Raw genomic sequence first — 19,792 nt, 5'->3', positions numbered from 1 at the left:
ATGCTGGCTGGGGCTGATGTCAGCTGGAGTCCAGAAATAGCTGAAGGGGCACAGGTTTCCCACCCCTGTCTTACACTGTGGTTAGCGTAAAACAGTGGCTAATAGACTGAGGTATGAACTGAGAAGTTCCCAGTTTGAAACTCACTTCTGCCATGAATTGACCATGCAGTTTTGAACAAGTCACTCTTCAGTTCCAAATTCTGGGGTGATATTACTGACCTAAGCACAGTTGCTGTAAGGATTTCAGCAAGAGAATGTATTTATTGGTCAGCCAGCTTTAAAGCGTCTGCTTCCCTTTTCTTCATAAAACAAACTCAAAGCAGCTTACAAAAAAAAATAATTCAAAATCCAAACAAAGCACTGTTCAAATGATAGCAAACACAGGTCAAAGCGTTGTAAAACAATAAAGCCAACAATGGGATAAAATCACTGGGCTTAGAAACAAGGAGGCAGAATTTTTATGCACTCTAGAAGGATGGCAAAATGTAAAGGCCTTAGCAGCTAAAGAGGGAAGAAGACAACTTAACTTCTGTAGGGAAGGAGCTTCACAACCTGGGTGCCGAAACAGAAATGGTACTTAAAAATGCTAAGTACTTTGAATTAAAATCACTATGTATATGCAAAGCATCAGAGATGGTGTGCCAGAGGCAGGGTCTTTCCAAAGCCAATCATGGAAGATTAAGCTAATAAGAGGTTTCCATTGCCATTGGTAACAAAGTCCATATCTCTGGGCCCATGGAATAAGTGGCATCGTGCATAAGAGCTGTTCAAACCCACTGCTATCTGGGCCATAGATATTTCATCTTCGAATTTGAGATAAGAGGTTTTGAGGAACCTAGGCAACAGAAGGAAAACACATGATTCTTAGACTAATTATGATGCTATCTACCAAAATGAATATTGATTTTTTTTTTTGATTTTTTTAAGAATAGCACTACCAGCATAAAGAGAAATCATCCACTTTTTATGTTTCACCATGCATGTAACCTGGGTTTCTGGTGGATGAAACAATACCCTTTCTATTCAAGGGAGCCTACATGTGCTGTCGCTTTTAAGGGATGGGGACTTACTGGGTGAGGTAGCAGAAAACAGCTCCTTGTTTTCTTTTCCAAAAGCTTTTGGAGGACCCAGGAAGATCCCTGCCGGTTCAAGGTAAATACCCATCTAATTCATCATCCTGTTCTCACAGTGGCTGGCCACATCCCCAAGTGGGAAGTCCGCGAGCAGGACCTGGGTGCAACAGCACTCTCCCAAATTACAATTTGCAGCAACTGGAGTTCAGAGGCAAAGGGCCCTTCCAGACACCCGTTTTATTGTGCATTTGCGACGATTTCTGCTCATGTTGGTAGCAGGGTGGTTATACACGATCCTGAACTATAGTGCAAATGTGATAGCATTGGGGAAGAATCACAGAACAACTAATAAAGTGGAATAATGAGTGGATGGTCCAAAATAAACCAGAATGCACCCATAAAAAAACAAGAGCAATACCTAGCCTAGAGGAGCTCATGCTGCCTCTAATAGTGGAGCCAGATATGTCTAACCCTCATTTTAAGCCAGGGGTCAGCAAACTTTTTCAGCAGGGGGCCGGTCCACTGCCCTCAGACCTTGTGGGGGGGCCAGACTATATTTTGAAAAAATAATGATGAACGAATTCCTATGCCCGACAAATAACCCAGAGATGCATTTTAAATAAAAGCACACATTCCTGTGTACCATCTCCTCTCCCTCTGCCCAGTTGGATGGATGGATGTTGGCCGGATTTAGAAGGCGATTGGGCCGGATCCTTAGTTTGTTTTAAGCCATCCAGGTTCTCCTCTTGCTGTTGCAGATGGAGGCAGAAGCTATGCTCCTGTGTACCATCTCCTCTCCCTCTGCCCAGTTGGATGGGTGGATGTTGGATGGATATTATCTCATGCCACAGCATTCCTGCAAGAGCATCATTGGGGAGAATTGATGGTGGCTTCCCCTGCCCTCCCAAAAGTGACTGAGAATTTTCACTTTCATATGGGGCTGGAAACGTATACAGTAATGCACTTTTTTCCTCTCTCTCTCTCTCTCTCTCTCTCTCTCTCTCTCTCTTTTACGCAGCCCTAAATACAAGCCAAGTTCAACAAGGGGACAAATGTGACCAAGCATTTATATGACACGAGGTTATTCAGAACAGTTCTTTTTCTGAAGGAGAAAGGTTGAAGACAAAGCAATGGTCTCAGAGGAGAATCAGCAAGTTGGTAAAGGCTTTAACTGTGAAATTCTATGAAGACAGACTGAAAGAACTGAAAATTCTTAGCCTAGGGGGCAGTTGGAAAATTTGAAGATGGGTTATGGTGACATTTTCCAAATATTTGAAAGGATCTCAAAACAGATGGAGTTGTTCACCTCAAAACTGTTATAAGGACCCAGAAACATTTCTTCCATTGAATGTAATTATACAATGTCTGTAAGATATGTTTGCTCACATATAAAAATGCAATAGACCTGTCATTTGGCTTACACACAGAACAGAAATGAGTGTATGTGTATGTATATATATATATAACTTTACAATGGAATCATTTTTATTGAATATATAAATATAACTTTAACAATGTGTATTACACAGTTGTTTTATGAAGCAGCTTACCAAAATAATTAAACTGAAGGGTATTTGCATGCCACAGCTCTAACAGCATCCAGCTGTAAACATGAGAGTGATAACTTCTGCACCTGAAAGTTGTAAAAAATATATATATCGCAGAATACCAGAATTATTGATGGGATTTCATCTCTTTTTAATTCCAGGGCAATGAAAAATCAATGTTTCCTGAGATGTTTACATTTGGGTATCAAAACCTTATACAAATGTGAGCTGCTACTAGAGAGCAAATAAATTACATAGTAGGATTAATTTTTTTGCCATAGTATCTAGATTATGGGATGAAGGTTTATCCCAGCACTATTAAATGAATCATACAAGCAGATCCATGTACACAATGCAGTAAAAAAATGTTTCTGCCACATTTAAGGGAATATGCTTTTTCTTACAGGAAAATTACCTTATTCCTGGAAAAGCATAAAAAGGTGAAGGAACCATAAAGCTGCATGTGGTCCTATTCTAGCTAGGGAATGTGAGCCACTGGGATACAAGGGACTTCCAAATAAAGATGAACAGGATTGGGCTGCACAACCAGGCTGTTTGAACTACAAGTGTTGTGGGAGTAGTGAATGCAAGATTCAAGATCTCAAGCGATTTTCTAATATTGAGATACTGTTCTAATTTTTTTGCACGGCGCATGCTGTCAGTTACATGGTGCAATTATAACATGGCATGATTGACAGGTGGCTTCCCAAGAATCTGACAATCAGCTGGCTGTTGGGCACTTGGGAAGCACAGCATAAGGAGTGTTGCCAGCCCAATGCTCAGTGCTTATCCAAGTGCTAAGCATAGGACTAAGAAAGCCTTCTTTCTCCCCTCCACATCAGGTGATGGAGCGGGGGGGGGGGGCAGTGGAGAAAGAAGTCTGCATTCTGCAAGCATGGGACGCAAGCAGGATAAGTTCCTCTCTCAGCGATTGCCTGCAAAAAAATAGGGCTCCTTGCTTTAGTTGCATTCACCTGTTCCCAGCAGGGACCAGATATGCATAGCCAAACTGAGCAGGATTTAACCTCTCCATCAATTAAATCCTGCTGCTTTGGTAGGGACTGCTGGTTCCCTACTACAAACAGGCACATACCGTGTGGCTTGGGAGGAATGACCTTTAGGGTCAAATTCCCCTGGTGAGCCAAGATTGGCCCAGTAGCCAGGAGTTTCCTACCCCTGTTCTAATGGGTGTACTAGATTAGACAAACCTTCCCATTCTGATGCCCTACAAATGTTATTAGCTGCATTTTGCTTGCACTGTATTTCTAATGTTTTAAGTTTAGATCTTAAGTGTTCATGTACACTGCCTTGAGATCCAGTGCTAAAGGTGGTGTAAACATGTTTTAATAAAATAAATGAATGAATGCATACACAGAGAGAAAACTGTCAATAATGTGTTGGTGTGACAGAGACCTGGTTGGATGAAGCAGATGAGCCTGTCCTTGCCGCTGCTTGCTGACCAGGTTTCTCTTACGCACAGCAACCCAGGTCATGCGGGTGGGTAGGGGGGGTTGCAGTGATTTTTAGGAAGTCATTAGTCTGCACCAGGCATCCTATTGGGAAGACCCAGTTTTCTGAGTGCATGTTCTGGAAGTTGGGCAATAGGGGCAGTATAGGATTCTGCACCAAGGATTCCCTGCCCGAGCTGCTTCAGGTCGTGGCGTGGTTGTCCTGGGGCATTTTAACATCCATGCCAACAAAACCTTACAAGGGGCCGCTCGGGACTTCGTGGAAAGTATGGCCTCCATGGGGCTGTCCCTGAATAAGTTTGGCCCAATTCATAGCCGCGGATATGCCTTGGACTTGGTGTTTACCTCTATGGATGTTGTTGATCTAACACTAACTAAAAGCGAAACAAAAGAAGTACTATGGTCAGATCACTTCCTGGCGCAACTGGACTTCTCTGCAACCCTTCCCCTCTGCAGGGAGGTGGGACCAATTCAGATGACTCAAAATTCTCCTCTATCCCTACAAATGAAGTATTTATTTCACATGGCCTTTATAGGATGCTGCATGGGGTGGAACAGGGTCTGGACATCCTACCCAAATCTGGTGTTGAAGATCTCCTAAATTACAGCCAGTTGGACATGACCTAATCTAAGTGCTGGGGACATACAGGCACAAGCAGAATAAATTACTAAATGGAACAGGTTAATATACAGAATATCAATGCCTGTGCAATGTCAATAAATTTTCACCGAGTCCTTTTCACATGTTATCTTTGGATTTTTCTTGCCCAGTCCCATGGCCTTCTTTAAGCTTTGATAGGATTAATGTAAATTCATTTAACAATGAATATTCAGAGAAATGCTGGGCACACATGCTAATGCTGACCAGCCTAAAGCATTTGCTTGCTTGCAGTCATTGTCAGAATCAATGTGCCTGGCTGTTGCAAATTAACCCAGGGCACTATCCTACTTCTGTACTGCCATGATAAACAATGCAAGTGATCTGATCAGCCATTTATCAAATTCAGCCGAATAAATTATTAGGCAAGCCGAACGTGCATGTGCTAGGCAAACACTTCCTAATTGCTAATGCAATGGAAAGAAAACATACTTGAAATATGTTTAGCGGTGTCAGAAAACAGTACCGGCTATTCATAGCATGTTGGTATTAAATTAATTCATTCCACTACACGGTGTTGGGAGTTTGCAGGGGTGTGTTGTTGTTTGTTTTATTGCTGATCTGTCATTTTTCTTCGAAACGGATTACAAGAGTAGACTCAAACCATTTGATAGTGGCAATTCATTTTGTGAGAACTATAGAAATAAGACAATATATCAACATTTTCTCATTTCAAAGTCTCATTTGGCAGGGCGGTGGATGAAAATAATCATGAATCTAGATTCTGATTTGTACTTCCTTCTGATTTGTATTTTCAGGAACGTTGCAGCTCACAACTCATCCTCAGCACCTGCTTCCTTCTTTCTAAACCCACTCATAATATGGCTTGTTTCTATTCACATGGGTAACATCCATAGGTGTCGGCAAATGGGTAACTTTTCTTGAGGCAGCTTGCCTCAAGATTGCATGGAAATCATATTGCAAATTATGGGCTCAAACACATGAAACATTCTTTGAATTGAACTTCTAAGTCTGAAGACCTCTTCAGGCATTCTTGATGCCACTGACAGCAATGAAACAAGGAAGGGATGCAGCACTGAGCTACCCACCACAGTCATCATTCTCACCATTCTCCACAAGATGAAGGAACACAGGATGTTGCCTTAAACTAGGTTAGACCATTTGTCAGTCCAGTTGTCTGCACTGCCTGGAAGTGGGTCTCTGATCTATCCCAGCCCTACCAAGAGATGCAAGGAGTTGAATCTGGGGGCCTTCTATAAGCAACACAGATACTCTACCACTGAGCTACAGTCCTTCCTTGCAGGACAACTGCAAGAACTATGGAAAGAAGAGACGGGACCACTTTTTAAAGTGGGCAGCCTCCCAAGTGCTTTAGGACCTTGACTTTCCAGGATTCTAAAATGCACAGGCTGCCTCCACAAGCACGGAAAAGCTCCCTGCTTCAGAAGACCACTTTCTAATTTGTGCCGAGAATGACAGTGAGAGGGATTGGAGCCAGTGAACTCATCCTTCTAGCCCGCCCACCACACCATCACAGCATGCATCCTCAACATACCAAAAGAGGGCTTGAGCATTCCAAAGATCTCTCCAACAGTTCAAATCTTCAACAACTGACCTTGCCTGCTGGAAGCATTGATACATGAGGCTGAGGAATGGCAGCTAGCAGTATTGGGGGCAGGGGGATGTTTTGCATCTTGAATGCCTGATCCTTTCCCATTTCTTGTGGATATTTTAAATTGATCAGGTAGTGAAGAATGCATGCATGAACCTTTCACAACTGACATGGCATGTTTTTTTTAAAAAAAAAATATTTGCACTTCTGAATGAAAACACAAAATTTGTGTGAGAAGTCACATGTACTCCAGTCAGTTAAAATGGAAATGAATCCCACCTAGCAAGAATGGATTTGCTTCTTTATCACAGAAGATACCTAGTTATTTGTGAATGACAACATCACAATCACATTGATTCTTATTCATGCTCATGTCTCATCCCACAATATCGAAGGTCCAATTAAAGCCCATAGATTTGGGCTGAGTCAATTATGGCATACTTTGTCTCTAGGGACCACGTGGGCAGAAGTTAATTAGTTGGAGAAATTAAAGCCTCTAAGTTCAAAGAGTTAATTTCAACAGCAGCGAGGTGGACAGTGAATGCAGCACAACAATACGTTTGCACAGTGGGAAGACCTAGCTGGAAAGAGCCAGTTCACATTTGGTATACAAATTTTACATAACAGAAGGAACCTCACAATAAGGTAAACATCAAAGGCCTTCTAGAAGAATGGTGATTGATTCCAAAACCATATTCCTTGGCGCAAAGGGTATTTTCATACACAATATATTATTTTTAAAAATTGCTGCTCTCACACCTACCATCTTGTTTCATATGCTGGCTGATGGTCTGTGACTGGAGTCGCCAACCTGGGGTGCAGCTGTGTCTTTGAGGATGTCCCACTGCTCCCTTCCTGCTGCTCCCTTCATAACGGAGCATAACGGTGAGGGTGGTTGCCTCTTCATCTCTTGAGAAAGGCATGGAGCTGAAGGAGGAAATAAAAAAGTGCAGGAGATGATAGGGGTTGTACTTCAGCATAAAGGTTCCCCACACCTGACTTAAAGGAACCTTGGCTGCTTGCCATTCCCATATTCCATTGCTCTTGGAGGTTGGTTCTCTGTATTTCTGTCATGCTACAGCGGAGCCATTTCCAATTTGGTGCTCCTCTGGATGCTATGGACTAAAGTTCCCATGCTGGCTGAGGCTGATGGGATATAAGTCAAAAACATCCAGAGGACATCAGGCTGGCAAAGGTTTCTATAGTGGGACAAAGTTAAAGCCAAAGTTAAAGCATGAAAAAGAAGTAGAATTGTAGAATTCAGAGTAGTAGACTTCCTATACAACACAATAAGGGCCCACCAAACCCAGCATCCTGTTCTCATAGTTCTCTCCGCCTTTGGGGCAGAGCTATTTTCAGGGGACGTGTCAACGCAGCAGCAGAAGCCTCCCTCTGAACTGCTGCAGCTGAAGTTGAACCTTACGATCAGGCTGCAAAGTGTCATTTGTAAATGTAAAGCAGCTCTAAATGGTGAATAAATGATTAGTAAATGTTTCCTGTAAATTACTAATCAATAGTTATAGATCCAAAGAACAATTTAGGAAGCTTAGAAGTTGCACCATCAAGCTGAGTTTCCCTGCGAAGATCGATCCATGATTCTGAAACAGCTTTCTTCAGTCTGGTATGAGACAGAAGTTTGGGTCTTTGTACTGCTTGGGGTTGATGAGAGTTATATAAAAACAGCAACAGCTGGAGGGCGCCTGGCTGAGGACAGCTGTTCCGAAGCAGATTCATACAAGCCTTAAGCCAAAGGTAGTCAGCCCAGCAATGTACAACGCTCTCAGAGGGAGGGTCAAAAACAGACCCTGAAGATTTTGTGATCTTCATGGGTTGGGAAAATTTTAGTGGTGGCTGGTGCCATTTGGCTGCCTGCCTTCCACCTACCAGTCCCAAAGAGTAAGTGGAGAAAGAGCCAATGACAGGCAAAGCCATCTACTTCCAATTTTGTCCTCCTCCTCCCTGCTGGCTTCTACAGGGGCAACATTGAGTCTAAGGAGGAGAAATCTGGCAGGCTGTGCCATCCCCATGGACTGTTTGTAAGCAGGCAGGCAGGTGGGGGCTAGCTGAGAGCAGACTGGGGTTGGTGGGGCATCTGCCCAAATGGGCCAGCCTCAAATGCCAGAATTGTAGTGCTTTGAAGGGCAAAGTGGGCTTATGATGAAATAAATGATGCACTCAATAGTTGAAATCTTTCTTTTGCAGAAAAAAGGAAACTTTGCCACCAGTTCAGGCAACAAGAAGGAGCAACCCATTGACACATCTCTCCATGGGGCAGCCGTTTTATGTTTACCAAGAATGGCCCTTGGAATAGAGCCGTAATAATGGCATTTCACAATATTTGATATCTCATCCAGTTCTCCTTAACATCAACAACACAAACACTCCACAAGTCTTAAAAAGATACTGTTTGACATTTCCGAAATGGTCAACATAGCGTTTTATCCCTGTTTCCCAATTACAATGTAGATGTTGACAGTATATAAATTACAGGCTTCCAATTTTCCTGGCAGAGTTCTATGTTGTATTTATTTAACAGCAGCATCACAACTCTCTCCTGAAGCCTTGTAATGTGAAAAGCAAAGCTATACTGGATGGATTTCTCCTTAGATGGGCTATTTTTATTTTTATTTTTTGCTTCTGATGGGGGAAGGGTGACAAACCTTTCCTAACACTGAAGCCCTCTGCATGTCGTCTACTCAAAATTAAGTCCCACAGAGTTCAATGGACTTTACTCCCAAATGAGTGGATACAGGATTGCAGCCTAAATCTGGTTTGTGTCAATAAACAATGGTTTGGATCCAGCCTTAGCAGGCAGTCAAGGAGTGTCTCATTAAACTCAGTGGAACTCACAGTACAGGCCTAGGCATGTCCACTTAAGACACAAATGTGACAATGATTATTTAAGCCAGCTTGTCCAACCTGGCACCCTCAATATGTTGTGAACTACTGTCACCCATAACCACTGTCCATGCTGATGAAAACTGGAATCGAGAACATCTGGATGGCTCCTGGTTTGAACTTCCAACAAAGAAGGAAATAAAAGGCAATCTGTTCTTTATAAATCCAATCTAAGCTGCTGGACTGTTATCTATTCAGTTGAATATAATGGTACAAACGTGTCAGTCTCCCCCTACCCCTTAAAAAAATTGTTGATTGAGAAAACCTGGTGATGTCTGAAAAATCAAGAGACTGAGATCCAGCCTACGCACTATGACCTTCCTGCAGAGGTTACTGTAAACAGCAGATTCGTATAGCAGTATTCTGCCCGGAGAGAGAGTTTCTACTCCAGCTCCGCATGTTCTCAGTGGCACTAGTGCAGGTCTGGAGACAACATTTGTATTTCATTAATGGACTTTCTAATGGCAAAGTAATTTTAATAAGCACAGCATCCATTACTATGGTTCTTGTCCATTTCTCAGAGAAACTAAGAGTCACAGTCCCCATTTCATTCATCCCCCCAACATCCAAGCAAAAAAAGCCCCCATTCCTCACATTTCACAGGCAAAGAAGTAGGTGTCATTTAGATTCCTAATTGCCACTGTCAATGCAAGTCCACGCATGTCTCCCTCATAAGTAAGTCTCATTCAGTTAAATGGGGCTAATTTCCAGGTAAATGAGCGTGGCTTTGTCGCCTTGCAGTTATTAATATTGTATCTCTTAATAATAGCCAAGATGGGTTCTAAGCAGCTTACAAGTATAATTAATTAAAATGCACAAAACCATTTCACAAGAACATTAAAATAAACATGCACCATTGAAATGTACAATAAAGCAAGTCCATTGAAACAGCACAACACCAGTTCCATCACTGAAGACCCAGGTACCCTCAGCAGCTAGAAGTGCCTTTAACCAGCTTTGATGGGTGCAAAAGCTGTGATCTGCAGAACTGACACCCACTACAAGTGCCACATAATACACTTTCCAGTCCTGTAAGAAATTGAGTGTGGCAATACCTACACTTTGGACTTCCCAGTCTGTTGACATCAGACAGGAACCTTTGCTATACCTTTTTCAGCAACTGCTTAAAACATTTTAGTTGAGGCAAGCCTTTCAGGACATATACAGTACATGTTGACATGTTTTCATCTACTGTTGGTTTTAATAGTCTTTTGAATACTTTTAATTCCCATTTTTAATCAACTAGTTTTGATGTTTTATTTTATATTGTTGTGAACTGCTAGGAGGTTTGTTTGGTGTGTTTTTTAACAATCAAGCAGTATATAAATTATGTTTTAAAATAAATAAACAAAACAAAATAAAGATATAGATAGCTATAACTATTATTATGTTTTCTTTAAAATACTGAGCACATTTCAAAATCTCAAAATGCCAGGATCTCAAGTATTAACTTTTTCTTCAGAAGTGGTATAGGGCTCTCTTTACAAAATAAAAAGTGGTTGGAAATGCAACCTAATATCCTTTGACCATGGAATCCGCTAATTTGAAAAGATCCATAATATTTTGTGGATTCCTTATTGGTTAGTCTTTGAATATTGTAAGAAGATCCAGGGAACAGACACAACTAATGCATTTATTTTAAAAAACACACTCCTAAATTATATTTGGCTTGCCATTTAAACATAAACATGAAAGGATAAAATATGGGCATTTTAGAATTAATTTTTGGATGTCATAGAAGTGTTTCTACTCATAGAATTTTGTTTTGAAAATATGCTGATCAAATGATGCACAAGGTCTACAGTAAACTAGCTTAACTTTTGAAAGCTTGGCTTATTTTATTGCATTTCCACAGAAGTGTGGGATTTCTGAACATGAAGAAAGACTACATTTTATAAACTCCTGAATAAATAGCAAGAGTCATGTAAATGCACTGGGATCTGCCACAATCAAAGCAAACCTTTTAAGCTGTGCCATCGAATCCTGCATCAGATGGGACAAAACTCTATGCTATTTCCCAGTTGACTGAAATTTTTTCCTATATTGACCTATATTTTCCATAGATTGTTTTCTCTCTGTGCTGCTTTGGTTTCCACGCTTCCCTTTTCCATGAGCTTAAAGCCCCCAAGGCATCACTGTTCCCTTAAAAATGTCTTGCAGTACACAGATTATTAATGATCCAAAAACAAGTTTTCTTCGAAATCAAACTGTAGTTCTTCATGAACTTTCAAAAGTTTTCCTAGATCCCGGAAACCTGATGGGTAGTTAAGATGCGCATTCTGGAACAAGGTAAGTGACCTACCAATGGTAAGGAAACTATTTGAGAGGTTACCTTCTTTTTCAATGCTAGGTGTTAGAAGTCCTACCTTGTTCAGTGGGGTTTGTGTTCAAGAAAACAGGAGCAGAGAGAGACCACTGGTCCATTACGTTCAGTATTGTCTACTCCAGCCTTCTCCCTGCTGTGTATGCCAGATGTTGAACTACAACTCCCATAATCCCACTGGCCATGCTGTGTGGGGCTGATGGGAGTTGTAGTCCATAACATTTAGAGGGCACCAGGTTGTGGGGAGGCTGATCTTACCTACTGACTTGCAGTAGCTCTCCAAGGTTTCCCCAGATTTATCTAAAGGTAAGTTTTGCAAAACACATGCTCTACCACTGACCTTAAAGCCCATTCCTTAATAGGCTCTGAACATGCTATCTTAAACATAAGAGGTAAAGGTAAAAGTACCCCTGCCCGTACGGGCCAGTCGTGACCGACTCTGGGGTTGCGCGCCCATCTCGCTTAAGAGGCCGGGGGCCAGCGCTGTCCGCAGACACTTCCGGGTCACGTGGCCAGTGTGATGAAGCTGCTCTGGCGAGCCTGCACCAGCGCAGCACACGGAAACGCCGTTTACCTTCCCGCTATAAAGCGGTACCTATTTATCTACTTGCACTTAAGGGTGCTTTTGAACTGCTAGGTGGGCAGGAGCTGGGACCGAAAGACGGGAGCTCACCCCGCCGCAGGGATTCGAACTGCTGACCTGACGATCGGCAAGCCCTTAAACATAGATAATGCATAAATGCAGTTTGGGGAGTAAAGCAGCAACACTTGCAATAACTTACCTAAACCAGTGATAGGGAGGGTGATAGACAAAAAGGTAACCTATTCTTTTTTTTATTGAGTAGCTGCAGGTTGTTCCTCAGGTTTTCCTCCCTTCCTCCTTTGTCTCCAGATAAGTTAGCGTTAGACCTTCCATTTGTTAACTTCTTGACTCCATGATGGTTACATATAAGCTTCTGTTCAGAATGGCTTTGTTTGCCTTAATTTTCTTTATTCTTTTAACCAGTAGTCTTACCAGACTACCTATTTCTCCACTCCACTGCTATATATACAGTGGTACCTCGGGTTACATACGCTTCAGGTTACATACGCTTCAGGTTACAGACTCTGCTGACCCAGAAATATTACCTCGGGTTAAGAACTTTGCTTCAGGATGAGAACAGAAACTGTGCTCTGGCAGCGCGGCAGCAGCAGGAGGCCCCATTAGCTAAAGTGGTGCTTCAGGTTAAGAACAGTTTCAGGTTAATAACAGACCTCCAGAACGAATTAAGTACTTAACCCAAGGTACCACTGTATACCAAACTCCAACAGGCAGGATAGGAGGAAAGCTGAGAAATGGCAAGAGGCTGAACATTGAGCAAAATGGAAGTAAGGGGGTGATTCTGTGGGGAGAGCGATGAGCCAATAGCGAAAAAGCTAGGAGAGGAAAATACTCAAAGATGTATTGCAAGACGTAGCTACAGGAACAATACACCCTCCCCTGCAGAAAAGGTGGCATTTTAAGACATAACAGAAACCTGTGTATTGCAAATCAGGGTTTTAGACAGAGTTTGCCCCATAAGTCATACAAATTTTACAAGATACATATCAAAGTGATTAACAGGATGTAAAAAAAAAAAAAAGCATAGTGAATTCCAATAATCTCCCACCCAGGTCGCACTGTAAAAAAAAGTCTGTCACCACCTGGCCATGGACTGAAAACGGAACAGGTGCTGTGACCAACAGGATAACTGATCTTTGCAACTCAAGGACCCTGTTGAGGACCAGCTAGATGAAGATGATGAAGACAGAATATTAAATCTCAATATTGGGGTGTGGTTTCTTCACCACCACCCTGCACAGATATGTATATGCTTGCAGCTGGCTTAAATATTTAATTCTTTAATCAGGGGTTAAACAATAATAAATAGCCCATTTATATTCTTTGTATCATTATCAACTGTGACCCAGGATATTTAAGGATTTTGTTCTCTTTCAATTATTTCCTTAGAGTTGAGGCATAAGGTCCCCCCCCCCCGCCCGACTGCTTTGTTTTAATACCACTAGATGGCATAGTTATATTATAAGTTCTGTTGTCTTTCCCTCTTTTAGGTGCTTAGATTAGAGGTCTTGATGACTTCATTGTTTTACCATACAAGTTTGCTGATATGCCAAGCAAACCAGCTGATTGAGACATACACTTTTTAAAAATGGACAGAACAAGAGGACACTGTTATCAATATAGAGTACAAATATGCATGAAGATCCCTGTTAAGATTTTTAAAATGCATTCCACAGCTAGGTATCATGCATCCAAAATACACTTCTCAATCAGGGAACAAAGCCAGACTGTTTTGTTGCAGTTTACAGACTGTTTTGTGGCACCAGATTCTTCCTCATCCAGGTCTTGTCCTTGATCATGCATCTTGCTTGTCTGGATGTGTGAATGTGTGCAAATTAATTAGCCTGTTCCATAAATGTAAAATTCATATACTCCAGTTCACTGCTTTGCATAATTTGCTTCCATGTTAAAGGCTGGAGTGGCTTTATGCACTTTTAAAATGTCTCTTCTAACATGCCTGTTCTCAAAATTAAACATTAAATGTTCAAACTTTTCCTCATGTAGGAGACTTGCTCCAGCCACTTGATCATTTTGCTTCCCCTTTTCTTAATCTTTTCTGACTTTACCATATCCTTTTTTGAAGCAAAACAGCCAGAACTGTACACAGTTTCCCAAGTGCGGTTGGACTATGGCTTTCTATAACAGCATTATGTGCTTCGTAGGGCCTGCTCCATTTGGACTGCCCCCTCCCCATCACAGGGCCAACAGACACCATCCGCCTTGTGAGGAAAAAAGTGTGAGAGGCAGGCACAGACGACACCAGGCCTGACGGCACCAGGGCCTGCTCCAGTCACACAGGCCTGTCCTCCATCTTACATTTGCCTAAGTACTTCAAAAACCGTCTTGGGTCCCTGGCAGAAAGGCAGTATATAAATGCAATGTAGAAATAAATTTTCATTTCCTCCCCTCCTCCTCCCCCCTCCTTCTCATTTATTACATTTTTGTACCACCCTCCATCTGAGGAACACAGCACAGTTTACAATATAAAAACACAAAAATAGATACAATAATAACAAACAATAACTCTCCCTAGCATTGATTTCATCATTTTTCACAGCTGCCACATACAGGGTCAACATCATCATCACAGATCTATGGTTCCAAGGTCTCATTCTATTTTGAATGAATCAAAGAAGTATATATAGTAGAACAAAATATGCATCAGTCATACTACATATATTCCAAAAATGTCAATCAAACCCGTAGCGCAAAAATAATAATAATAAAAATCACTAAACAAGCCATCTCCTTCTGTCCCCCAAGGTGTCTTTCCTGCCTCTCATCTGTGGAGACAGGTTTCACCAACAGGTCTCACCTAGGAGCACAAGCCAGTTCTCTGAATGACATAAAATTAATATATAAATTACGACAGACATGGCCGACATAGTGCCTTGCAGACGTTGCTGGACTCCCACTCCCATCAGCCCCTGAGACCATGGCCAGTGGTCAGGGATGATGGGAACTGTACTCCAGCAACATCTGCAAGGCACTATGTCAGCCATCCCTAAATTATAGTAGCAATCCAAGTAGAGTATTTTCAAGGCTCATTGATTTACTCTCCCATGGAAGTCAGCTAGCTCATGTGGCAAGCCCCACTTACGGCTTCAATGTCCGTGAATGCAGTATTATAAACTAAAGCTTGCATTTCTGTACCACCTCATGCAATCTTTTCGAATGCCAGTAGTAAACTGAGATCCAAGTATGTAGTACAGCACTCAGGTGACCCCCTTCACTTTGACAACTATCAATCCAAGCTGGCAAGGGCAGCACAGACTAATAATAATAATAATAATAATAATATCTGCTTGCTATCAACCAACCAATCCTGTTTCAACGAAATGAACTTCCTTCCACACATTGATTCTTATTCTTTACTGCAAGCCTGATTTTATTAAGACAAAATGATTTCAGGTACACATTTCTCCTTGCCAACAGCATTTAACAGCCATCATAAATGTAGTTGATTTAATTTTAATAGGCTTTATTTCTAAGATGTAAGGAAACAAAAATCAATATGGTTCATAATTCTTTAATCGCTCCTTAGGCTCTTGTGTACACGGTGCTCCCATGATAAATTATTAGAGCTGACACCCCACCATGGCAGAATATCTTTTTAACTGGCAAGAAAAAGGGAAAGGATCCAAAATTTGTGTGCATGTATAATGATGTCACATTCCCAGTCCAATGAATACTGATTTGTTTGATCAGCATTGCACCTACGCACCCCGCCCTCGTCCCCTTCCCTTCTCCCTTTGCACACTTGGGTCAATACATTATTTCCTGGTCTGCTAAATCACCTGTTGTCATGATGTCCAAACTGGGAAACCATTGTTCAAGTGCTTCCTACAAAGCAGGACTGCAAATCACAATTGTATCCTGGGTTGTAATTATCCTGGTGTAGATGCCAACTCTATGGGTCTTGGTCCCTTCAGGACCCCCATAAAATACTTAGTGGGGCTGCCCCCCATATTTTTTAACAAGTTGGTGCCTTCCTTGCTCCCTTGCTCCCTTCCTTCCTTCCTTCCTTCCTTCCTTCCTTCCTTCCTTCCTTCCTTCCTCACTTAGGCAGCCACCTTGCCCCCAGCCAGGCACTGCCCTCTTTTCCTGGCTTGTTTCCTGGCTTTCAGAGCCATTTCCAAGTACATCTGAGCCAGGAGAGGTAGCTGGGGAGAGGCAGAATGGGTAGGCAGGCCGGCAGGTAGAAGAGGCAGGTGGGCAAGCAGACAGAAACTTCTTGCTCATGAGTGGGTGTTGTAAGGCCAGGAAGGATGGGTGTTGCAGTTCAGGAACATCTGGGGTGCCAAAGGTTCCCCACACGTGTTCCATCAAATTAGGTTCAGTGACTTATTAGAAATTATGAAAGGGATTTAAAAGTGCTTAATTGTGGCTGTTAATGTAAGCTCGCGGTTCTTTCTTTTGGTTGCTGTTGTTGTTGGACGAAAGTTAATCTGCTTTCTCTGAAAACTAATTCCGCCCCCATTTCCCAGCAGAGCAATATCAAACATTTATATATTTACAGATTTTTTTTCATGTCAAACAATGCAGTGCAGCAGTCCCATGAGGAGCTTTGGGCAAAAACTGCTGTAAACATTCGGAACACACTAGCCTCAGACACACAGAAATTAATGATCTCATTGCAATTAATAAAACACAAACGTTTCATTAGAGCAAAGGAGGGAAGAGCAACTCTGATTCCCCCCCCCCGCCCAGCTATCACGGTTTCTAAACATGCACGGTTCCTTTGCTGTGAAGCTATTTCACACTTTTAATTATGCAAGCAATACAAATCAAACAAGAGCAGGAATGATACACTATCTTCAGATGCTTTAAGACCCATAGTTTTCCATCAGAACCCACCACCCTTCTCTAACTTTCAACAGCTCAAGGGTTACTCGCTGCGTGAAAAACAAAAAACTTTTCAATGTATTTTCTGTTGAGTGGATCTTAAATGTTGATCACCAGGCAGGAATGTAAAGTTTAACTGGGAAGATAAAACTATTCGATGCTGAAATGTGTGCATTAGAGACAAACAAAGTAAAATGCCTTTTTTATTCCCTTCCTTCACCTTGTAATCACTGGTAATTCAGCTGAGAGGTCTCAGCATCTGTCATACTCTTCAAAAAGCTGCAATTTCTCTCTCAGGTTTGCTCTCTGCAAAAAAACACCAACAATACTACAGCAACCTTCCTAAACATTTTGCAAAATCTCCTCCTCTGTGCTCTGCTAGCATTGTCCTGGAAACCCAGAGGATATTCCTGAGAACATGATAAAACCCACCTGTGGCAGACTTTGAGCTGTCAAATTTCAGTGGTGCCCTGTGCAAAGCTAAATTTTGGCATGTGCCTCTCACCGCCTCTCATACTCCATTCTACATCATCGTTGCTGCACTCTAAAACCACCCCTGAATCCACCTCACATAGCATTATTGTTTCAGATCTACTGCAACATGGCATGAATGCAACCTCCTTCAGTTCGGTGCTGCCCAGATGTTTGAGGCTACAACTTACATCATTCCAGACAATCAGCCAAGTTGGCTGGGGCTGATGGAAGTTGGGAAGGTGCCCAAAACATCTGGAGTGCATCAGTCTGGGAAGGGTTGCATTAATGGCACTGCTAACTTTTGCAAAGGTTCCCTGGAGACAATTGGCTTGTATTCAATTGTGCTCCTCTGCTGAATGAAGGTTTTTTTATCCTTCTAGGTGTGGGAAAACTCGCCCATGCTCTTCCAAAGGGTACCCCAACCATTGGGGGGGGGGTTCAAAGAAAAGAGACCATCTGGGGAAAAATGTGTCCATCCTTACCACTTATGGAAGCAAAAGCAGAGGGGCATATATGGATACAGCACAGTGGCTTCACTCTCTCCATTCATGGGATGACTAAGTGAGCGTTGGCAATTTCTGCTCCCGTTTCCATCAGAATTTTGCAACATCCCTACATCTCGCACAACCCATACCATGCAGCGCAAGGGATTACGGATGGGGTCCCCTCCATTCCTATCACAGTCCCCTATCCTGATGGTGTTGGATAAGTATAAATCAATAACTGGGCTATAACTGACATGCTCCTCAAAATATTCCATGCATGCAAGAAACAAAAATCCATATATTTAAAAGCCAGGCAATGACATAATGAGAACTGGTAAGGGAAGCATTTTTTATTTTTTTTTAGTTTGGATTTATGTACTTGTAAATTCATAAATTTGTTCTAGTCAATGTGATCTATCGTTGCTTAGGCAAAGTGCGTAAATTTAATATAAGGGGAAATATAAGGGAAATTGCTTTTAAGTACTCCTCCTCCTCCTCCATTAGAGCCCAGCATGAGGAATTTTATTTTTCACCCTCTGCATGATTTGTTTTAATGCTGAATGATTAATGATACAGTATAACTTCATATTGGGAAAACAGACTTCCTTTTATGACTTTGGATGGATAATTTAGCAAGAGAGTTAATTTAGGCTTTCTACTCTGTTCTCCAGACGAAGCTCTGAAACCAACTATTTAAATCTAGAAAGTATTGAATACTAATTATTCTGAATTAATGCACAGATCCTTCATGGACTCTAATGGTCTCAGTCTCAATTTATAAGTACTGTACAAGTGCAGACAAGAACAGGACCCTTGATAGCATTCTTTGGACACGTCCGCAAAATTAGTCCAGTCTTTCTACTGAAATTTAAGCCCTTTTCAGCCATGGACTGTTCTAGCTGAAGGTGTTTAAAAAATGGACACAAGAGGAATATGGAGGGTTGTAGCCAACGTTAGTTCAGTCACAAAAATGTCTAAGGCAAGATATGTGTTCAACTAGTCCCCCTTGCCATTCGTTCTGTGTTTCTAAATATTTTACATGTTTTGGAAATGTCAACTTAAGCCTGCACCCTCAACTTCAAGCAATGCCTTTCTCCTCTCAAGAATAGTCCTTGTATGTGCCTCCGGCACATATAAGTTGTTTTGGTTACTGGGTATGCAGCCAGCACGACATTGCTTTTGCAAATGTCCATTAAGCCTTTACAGTTGTATAATTGCAATGTAATGCCTGGAGGAACTCAAATAAGAGAGTTCAAAATGTCAATGTTTAGCTTTATGTTATCTGCCATGAAAATTCAACAAAGAGAGAAAACACAGTTTATAACTTCCCCGACCAAAGGATGATACTGCACCATGCAGAAAAGTTCTCTATGCCACCTTCAGGCCTTCAAGAGTCCTCAAACTAGCTAAACCTCAGTCTAACAAAAAGAGATTGAAACAATGGAAAAACACGAGTTCTTTGGACAGAGATGACCCTATCATTAGACAGAGGTAGACATTACCTTAGGCATGACATTTTGGGTGCCATGAAAGAGACACCGAGCAACCTGTTAAATTGTTTAATTTATTATGGTGCTGCTTTTACTCCCAGGGAAGGACACTTGTGGGATTTTCTGCCTCAGGTACCAAAATAATTTGGTCATTCTTTGTACAATGCTGTTGATTTGGGCTGGAGGGCAGGGATTTGTGGTTCTGGCTCAGGCAGCAAAATGTCTTGAGCTCAGAATTTGAGCAGAAAGAAAAAGTGGTATTTTTACATGTTGCAAGCCTCCTTAAGCATGGTTTAAACTATGGAAAGGCAACATCCAAGTAAAATGATGTTTGTATTAACTCCAAAATGAATGCA

The 19,792-nt window shown here is 41.8% G+C and overlaps 1 protein-coding gene across 1 annotated transcript in view; it reads right to left on the bottom strand.

Moving 5' to 3' along the window:
- ZNF804B (zinc finger protein 804B) overlaps nucleotides 1-19,792 on the bottom strand; it is a 304,870-nt gene that overhangs the window by 235,351 nt on the left and 49,727 nt on the right. The window contains exon 3 of the mRNA XM_083704636.1: nucleotides 7,084-7,247. Coding sequence (XP_083560762.1) covers nucleotides 7,084-7,086 — 3 coding nt within the window. The 5' untranslated portion in view covers nucleotides 7,087-7,247. The remainder of the gene's footprint in view (nucleotides 1-7,083; nucleotides 7,248-19,792) is intronic.

This window comes from Podarcis gaigeae (genome assembly GCF_964106915.1).
Source record: "Podarcis gaigeae genome assembly, chromosome: 12".
In the NCBI taxonomy this organism is placed as follows: domain Eukaryota; kingdom Metazoa; phylum Chordata; class Lepidosauria; order Squamata; family Lacertidae; genus Podarcis; species Podarcis gaigeae.
The sequence above is the reverse complement of the archived record's forward strand: the minus strand, read 5'-3'. Positions and strand labels throughout refer to the sequence as shown.